This window comes from Papilio xuthus, unplaced genomic scaffold, assembly GCF_000836235.2.
Source record: "Papilio xuthus unplaced genomic scaffold, Pxut_1.1 DF825946.1, whole genome shotgun sequence".
Lineage (NCBI taxonomy): Eukaryota > Metazoa > Arthropoda > Insecta > Lepidoptera > Papilionidae > Papilio > Papilio xuthus.
In genome coordinates this window covers 8837069-8845893 of record NW_013532703.1, presented here as the reverse complement: position 1 = coordinate 8845893, position 8825 = coordinate 8837069, and the positions used below count along the sequence as shown (strand labels likewise).

General features: G+C 30.7%; 1 protein-coding gene across 5 annotated transcripts in view; it reads left to right on the top strand.

Annotated features, from left to right (window-relative positions):
* The first annotated feature begins 470 nt into the window (after positions 1–470).
* Positions 471–8825, top strand: part of Cda5 (Chitin deacetylase-like 5) — a 74568-nt gene continuing 66213 nt past the window's right edge. For all 5 annotated transcript variants that reach the window (XM_013321180.1, XM_013321179.1, XM_013321178.1 and 2 more), the window contains exon 1: positions 471–662. In XM_013321180.1, the coding sequence (XP_013176634.1) occupies positions 614–662 (49 nt within the window). In that variant the 5' untranslated portion in view covers positions 471–613. The remainder of the gene's footprint in view (positions 663–8825) is intronic.

Sequence of the window (8825 nt, the reverse complement as noted above, 5' to 3'; positions counted from 1 at the left end):
ACTTCAACGCGAGACAAAGCGACCTTACCTAGCTAATGATGCGAAAATATCCATTTGAATGAACATTTTTTTATTAAGAAAGATTAAGTGATATTTCTAAAAAAAATTTAAAATATGTTTTAAATTTTAATAAAGATATCTTAATAACTGTATTGGGTAAGTTATCGGTCCATTAATGCTTGAAATGTTACATTGACTTATCACCTAATCTGAATGCAGTTGTTTTTGGCAAGTACCTAAGTACCTACTTAGATTCCTGAATTGTTTTAATACTATGTTTGCAGCTTTTCCTGGTTCCAAATTTCGAGAGTTGAGTAAGTTGAATAATTGAAAAGAAAAATAGCATCTAATATAAAATTCGCCAGTCGTTCAGTATCCCTGACATTTGATCAGCTTCCGTAACCCTATAGGACCTTCAAGTGTAAGAAATGTACTGGCGACGGCCCCACCACTGTTGTCCGCTGGTGAGCCGGCGTAGGCGATGCGGGCCGTTTGACGCTCACTCTCGTTGCCGCGCTGAACCCGCGCGCCGCGTCGACAATGCGGTGGTGAGCTGTGCAAGTGACTAGTGTTGTACTCAGACCGTGATTTTTGTGTATCCTATCGATTCAACATGAGGTCCTTCGGACTAGCAGCGCTTTTCGCTTTCGCGATATTAACAGGTAAGCGTATACCGAAGAGTTTTAATCAAATTTATTTATTTATTTACATATGTATAATTAATAATTTAATCTATATTTTAGGTATTTTAATTTTACATTTATATTAGAACTGCATATAGGGTTTGGAGACAATTGTTTTCTCATGTTAAGTAGATATTTTTTATTTATATTTATAATATTTAATTTCTGCGTAAAAGTTGTTGATTATTTTAATATTTTAAGTCAAAAATATATATAATTTTTTCTTTAATAGATGTTTTTTTATTGAAATTAATATTAAAGTAATAGCTGTTTGAATCGAAAAGTCACCCTTTATTATCAAAAGGTCAATCAACTTGACCTATTGCATTTCAAATGGCTTACGACCAGCAATTGCAAATGTTAAAAACTTTTTAAACGAATTCTATTAAATTTTATAATAAAGTGAATATGAATTTAACATTGAATGTGTAAAAGTTTCAGTCTTTCGAATGTCGTTGAACTTTATTGAAGTATCAATATTGCGCGCCTCACGTTCGATATATCTCTAATGACAAAGCATTTTGCACCGAGATGAGATATTAATTCGAGAAAAAGAAATAACGGAACTTTCTTTTGAACATGTTGTGTAATATTCCATGAGTTATTACTAAGTTTAAATTCATATTTTGCATAATGACCGCACAATATACATAAATATGCAACAGCTTTGCAATGAATTCACGAAGAAAATATTTGAATAATTACATTTAATAACGTAGCACGCGAACTATCTTTATTTGAAAAATTAATTATTTTTTATTTAAAAAACGAGAAGACGTCACCAGTCAATTTATATGTATTTTTTTCATTTTTTTAAACCGTAAATAAAATGTATGACAAAATAAAAAATGCTAATGACGTGATTTCTTTCGACTTGATGCAATATTTTGCTGCAGTCATCAAGCAAACTAATCAACTTGACAATCGTGATTTTATTCATGAGCAATCAGCTGTTGCTCTTGACTCTACCCACGTGAAAAAAAAAATAACTCAATAGCCTATGCGCTATTACAGACTGTAATCAATCTCTGTTCTAAGTTGGATCCACATGCATTGTTATGTGTTAACAAAATTTAATGTTATAACATTACTAGTATCCCGCGACTTCGTCCATGGAATTAAAAAATAAATATCAAAAATATAGCTTATGTCACCCGGGAATAGTTTAGCTTTTCAACTGTGAAAGAATCCTTCAAATCAGTTCAGTAGTTTGGGAAATATTCAATGCAAACATATATACAATCATATCTTTCCTTTTTATAATATTAATAGAAAAAGTAAGCTAACATACCAATTTCTATATCAATTATAAATTAAAAGATATTAAATAAAACATTTGTATGTAAGTTTAACTATTACCAACACGCTAGACGTTTTCACCTTCGCTTTCTGTAAGAATTTATATTCCTACGGTACCTCGAAGGCTCCATTGTCAGTGCAATGGGAACTACGACTACAAAAACGATACATTTTCTTAACTAACTATAATTATAGTGGTTGGAAACTGGTATTAATTGTGCATTATTGTTGAAAAAGTAATGTTTTTCTTTAACTTACTTACGCTCTTTTTTATCCTAGAGGTTTTTTTTAATCATACCCTTACCGTAGGTTTAACTACGTATGTAGTCGTTGTTTAATTAGTTTGTAAAATTTGTTCTAGATATGAGATATTGATTATTGTTAGAGGATAAATGTATTTGTCGTAATTCTATAATATAATAGTATTCATTTTATTTTCGTCTCGTCTCTAAAGTTTCGTAATCCGTTGACCCCGGATCATTGTACGATGCGTAACGAAGATGTTTTTGGAAACACATCACGATGGTCGTTCGCTTAATTTTTCCCTGAGATTTTCCTCTTAAATGGGTTTAATATCATTACATACTGATTCAAATAGAATTCCCTGACATACAAAAAAAAAAGGAAAATAATTAAAAGAAGAACCTTTTTAACAGCAAGCTTTTTTCTTGTTAATTAAAAGAACTAGAAATTAAATAAATGAAAAAGTTATCATCAAGCTCGATTCACGATTCAAAACAGCTCAAACTGGATTGTGTCCTTTCATTGTATATATTCTGGCTATCCTCCAGCTCCATCTTCAGATCAGCACCATGTTATATAGTACAGTACACATATATGCAAAATTTAATCTCAATTTGTAATGACCGGGAGTTGGTACAATTTTAATTAGCAATTTATTCTTATGCTTTTTGGACTTTTTAGTGGTGTTGAAAACATATTCTTTAGTTATTCTTCTTCTTTCATGTAAGGTCAAAAGAAGTTTAATATAGGTAACTTATAACATTATTTCTACGTTTTTATATACTTTTGAAGTTGGTGTGACAAAAGAATATTATTTGACCTTTGTTATCGAAAAGAATGTAGATGTAAGATATATTACTTTTGTCAAATCCGTCTGCATCGTGAGTCACATCGAATCCTGTTAGAGTCTGTAGGTCGTTGTTTTGTCATCTAGTCGTCGTAAATTTTACAAGCATTTTTCTAATTTACCCGTTATTATTTACATATTTGGTTGCTTATCAGCAAAATATTTGATTTTATATCATTCTTTTATTTTTATTTGGTTGCTAAGCCTAGCTTAATATGCCAGCACGCATCATTTACCTTTTCATCGAAGTCCTTTCAAAATCGGCCCCTACGTTGTGAAAATGTGCCCGAATAAACCTAAGAGATTACCCGGAATAAACGCGCATTTGTGGACAGACGGACAGACAGGCAAAATAAAAAAAAGGATTTTTCGTTATCAGTAATCATGTGTGCGAAATATTATTTTTTTATATTACATACAGACACTCCAATTTTCAATTTCCTATTATAAAGCTTTATAGCTTTTTACCGTATCAAGTTGTATGTTTTAATATTAATAAAAACGTCTGTTCGTATTTTAATAAGACGATTAAATCTAGCCTGTTAAGGTCGTTTGCCTGTTTTTATTAACTGTTATTTGAGTCGCAAAAATATTACACCTACGACAACGAATATTCATAGAACAAGAGTGAGAAAAAACCTACGCATGCATACATAGAAATATATTAACACGAGCTGTTGCCCGCGACTCCGTCCGCGCGGTATTAAAAAACAAATTAATTAGCATCCTATGTGATCTTCCAGACAAGTTTTTAGGTCTATGACAAATTTCAGAGAGCTATACTCGACATACCTTCAAATAAACAACCACACATGTATCCATATATTCTCATTTACAGTATTAGTAAGAAGTAAGATAGTAAGATAAGTTTTAGAAGTGATAAGACGTATTAAATAAAGGTATAAAATTTTAGAATTCGTAAAATATAGAACTTTTTAATATTGTTGTGAAGAAATGAATAATAGTAAGTGATGTCCATTGCAACATGCTAGAGTAAACCTTAATATATTAAAATAAGGTATAATATGTATTACAAAATAATTTCTTATTTAGAAAGTGCCTTGTACGTTATTGTAAATGGTAAAAGTATTATGTTAGTTTTTCTATTATTATTCATTTCATTATAATCTTGAAACATATTGCGACTGCTTTCAATAAGTTAAAAGAGATGTAAGCATGTATGTCTGACAGATTTCATAATAGTGTGATACAGAGCATCGATATGTCACGGCTGAATCGCATTCGAATCACAAACGACCCGGCGACACGCATTTTTCGACTAAAATAGAGTACAATGCGTCTACAGTTACTCCACAGTCGTTCAATGATTCGTAACGCAGCATTGTTATGTAAACAATTTTCCAATTCCACTTCCAAATTGAATGAGAATCGAGATCGTGAATTCGTGGTGCGGATCACAATTGCAGATTTGCGGCGGTCACTCTCCAGTTGGCCAATCGTTTTGAGTGACCTTCTATTATTCATGTATGTAAAGTTGATTAAAATAAGCCTATTAAGACGAGAACCTGAGTCATCGAGACACATCTTATATTATCAAGTTTTATATGACAGAAAATTCTATTAAAATCCTTAAATTCAAAACTCTGTTATAAAAGAGAACTAATATTATAAATGCGAATGTTTAGATGGACGGATGTTTGTTTGAAGGTAAAACCTGAACAGCTCAACGGATCCCGTTGAATTAGCATAGATATAGAACATAGTCTGGAAGAACCATAGGCTACTAATTCGTTTTTTCTTTAATTTCGCGTCAACGGAATCGCAGGCGACATCTAGTCTTACTATCTTATTTCTTACTAGTATTAAAAACTTGGATACATACAAATGACGATGACAACATACGCCCATTGCCTTATCCAATACTAACGGTAACATCGTATTACGATGTTAACTTTCCAACCTTGGATATTATGATATCACTTTCCTTCGCGCTGCTGGTCCCCGTTTAATTGCGGGGAAATTAGTGTTTTGTAATCGTTTTGTACGAAGGCCGATTACCGCTGAAACGTAAGCTACGTGTTATAAGGAAATCATTTTTTTTTATTTAATTTTATTATTATATTTCACGTGTGAAAATAGGCAGTTTTTCTTTGAGTCAACCCCGTAGAAATTCAAAATTATCTTTGAAGTAAATCAACTCGCATTATGCCAATGTGTTTCGCTATGACCTTGTCATCCTACCCTAAGGTAGACTCCGTGCCGCTCAGTGGTGACGTATAGTGAGCAGATGATGACTCCGAAAGCCAATTAAGACTTAAGTCGTAGAATTATGACTCTTTGAAATAATTTCAATAATACACTACAAACTAATTCTGTGAACATTATTGTCGTCAAAAGTTTGTTACATAGGCAATGATATAAAGATATAAAATTTTCATGAATGAAAAATTTAGCAGTATTTCACAAGTGTATGTACATGAATTCGTCATTCAACAAGACAGCAGAATCTCGGCCAAGGCTCTAACGGCCTGTGTTTCACAAACATCGGAATTAGTAATTCTGTATGCATCTACGCGTTCCACTAGGCCCATATAGAAAACAAAGAATATAGAACTCTTTTAAAATACTTAACACTTTGTTCGTCGTTTCAATAGTTCATAGTTATTACTGTTTCACGCTTCGTTATCACACCCTTATTACTATAAATGGTCTAACGGAAATGCAAATATTTTATTGAAAACTAACTGCCTTTTTAACATTGATTTTGTGTTTGGAAATATTTTACTTTCGGTGATATTTCCTTGAGTTTTAATTAATGTTTAGTATCAAGATAAATAATAGATGGTTTTTGCATAATATGAAAGGCTTAAAATAAAAAGAGGATAATCGCTTAACGTGTAACACGGTGGCAAATGTTTTTTTGTTTTTGAGCAAAAAGAGATTATAACATTAATAGTCTTATACACTTTAAAAAACTTTAATCTGTGTTAGAGTTATCAAGATTAATAACATTAAGATTATTGTATCTCATTTAATTATTTACTTATTATTTATTTATAATAATGTACAAAACGCAATTGGAATGTTGTGTATAATGAATTTCAATAATAATTAACATAGAAGACGATTTGACATTGGAACCGGTTTCGAATTTATGATGTTTTCTTTATTCATGTGTGATAAGTTTACTTTCAATTTTTAATACTATAATAACTATTTAATCAAAAAATAAAGTGTATTTATATATTTATAATACATGTTTGTTAATAATTATTTTTGGACTTTTCTCGCCTAATCCAGATTTGAACAACATTTGTTTTAAAAAAGTTACAATCACGAAATAAGGTATGACGTATATTAATAACTTTTCTTTTTCAGCTTTTTTATTTTGCAGTGCTCATTAAAATATGAACATAAGACCAATAGAAAAACTAAAAGGTTACCAAAACTTTCGAAGCTTTTATGACTTTTTAATTAAACGAGTTAAATGTTTTAATTATAACATGAGTCACTATGAGAATTTGCGTGTGATTAAAACTTTTAAAAATAACGGAAACAAAGATACATTAAATTCTGTTTTAAATATTTATTAATTAAAGATGTTTAAGATACCTCAAGAAATCCGGTTTTGTGATGTACCGTAGGTCAAGGTCTCATGTTAATTTAATAGGCTTGTAAGGGAATTAGTATAAATAAACAGTTAATAATGATTCAAATTAGCGTTAAAGTAATATTTTGTATTCTATTATACATTTCATTGCCTATAATAAATCACGCCTACTAATTCATACTTTGTCAGAAGTTTGAATTTGACTAATAAGTGAAAATGTAAATTTTTGAATTAAGGCGAGTTTTAAATGTCATAGTCTCCCGGTAATTAAATACGGAAACATTAATATTGTAATTGCTAAAGACAGGATTGTATGTACTTTTATAGGTTACGCAATTTGTAAATAATTTGAACAAATTAATAGTGTTAACCATTTTATATATTCTGTAATTCCTTAACCTGAAACGTTATTTAGTCTATGCTATAAGTCAATAACACTTTTGTTTATTTAAAGTATTACGATCCAATAGATTATTCAAATATTTGATTCTCAAATATAAAATAGAAGTATTCAACTTATCATGTTTTAATCTGACAGTATTTCGTTATCGTAAATTAAAAGTATTGTAATTGCTCGTCTGAATGACGGCCATGTTTTTTCTGACATTCGGATAATCGTAAAGACAATGTAACAGCGGTGTTTTTATGAGTAGAAATATATGAGTTAAGAAGACTATGTTTTATTTGAAAAAGTCTTCTCCGGCTGTGACTCCCACAATAGAATATACTTAACAATATTAGAGAAGCAAGTAAAGCATAAATTAAAATAACACTAGTTATAATAAACAAAGAAGAAAACAAACAATAAGTTTTAGTAACTAATAATGAATAGAATTAAACGTTTAAGTGCATAGTATATTAAGCGTTTCATAATATCATCTTGAATGAATAACAATGCATTGACCCTGCGGCGCAAAAATGAAGAAAAATGGCGGCGGTGTTCATGATTACAGACTACGTCTTAAATAATAAAGGTGAAGTCCGAGTATATCAAACGTAGTGATGTTGGAGTTTAATTGAAATGTGTTGCAAAACTCATAACTTTTTTTGAATTAATATCTTACATCGATGTTTTGTGCAGTCTTACAGCAAAGCAAACGTTGTTTTTATAAATCGTTATAGGTTAACTAGATTGACGTATTTGAATTTAAGTATTCGCGTTTGCATTTCTGATTTTTTCTTCTTCTGTTTTATTTAATTTATTTAATAGACCTACAATTCATTTACGGACAGCTAAAATCAGGGGTTTGGTTTAATAACGATGTAATTTTCGGCAGTAACTTTGCGTTGAAATAGCATTTATCATATGAACCAATACCACGTTAAGCAAACAGTCAGAAAACCTGATTTTTGTTTGTTTTTTATGGTATATTGTTAAAAATCAAATATCACACATATTGGTGAGGCGATGATCATTTATTTGGCAATACGATAGCATTTTATGCGTGTGAATTACTCAATATCGTTGACTTGCTATGAAGATGTCTATAAAAGATGTTTTATTGTGAAACCTTATAAGCATAATCATCGAGTAAATCACTAAGATTTGCAGACAATGTTTTTTGTTAGGTCCACTAGATGTCCTTGGCGTACTTGGGATATGAATACAATTATAACTTTCACAATTAAGTTATTAATTATATTCCTATTGCACAATCAATAGAAATGTTGACGAAAATAGACACTTAAAAATAACAAAAAACAAAGCTACCTTTGCTATGCTGTACTATGGTAATATGTCTAGAGATTAATACACAGATAAAAAATGAACGAAGTAACAATTTACGAGTCCGTAACACGGCTGGTCTGACGACCTTATTATCGTTTGTTCTGTGATTCAGGATAAGAGTTTATTAAAAATGTATTATATATTTTCCTATTCATTTAACATAAGTAAACTTAAACTCAGTGCTAAAAGCAAAATCTTGCGAACGCGCAGCGGATCAGGTCAGCTGGCATCTGCGACGTCTTATCCAATAGGTCAAAGTTTACCCAACTTTTGACAGTTTGCATGAAGATTGGTTCATTAACTCGGTCAAAAGGCGCTCCCCGATAATATATCATTCAGACGAAAAATCTTCATTGGATTATTATATTAATTTTGGCATACACATTTGGACATCTTATCAATGCCTAGATTGCACAAGAAATGATTTCTAAAGTGAATATATAGGTGGCTTAT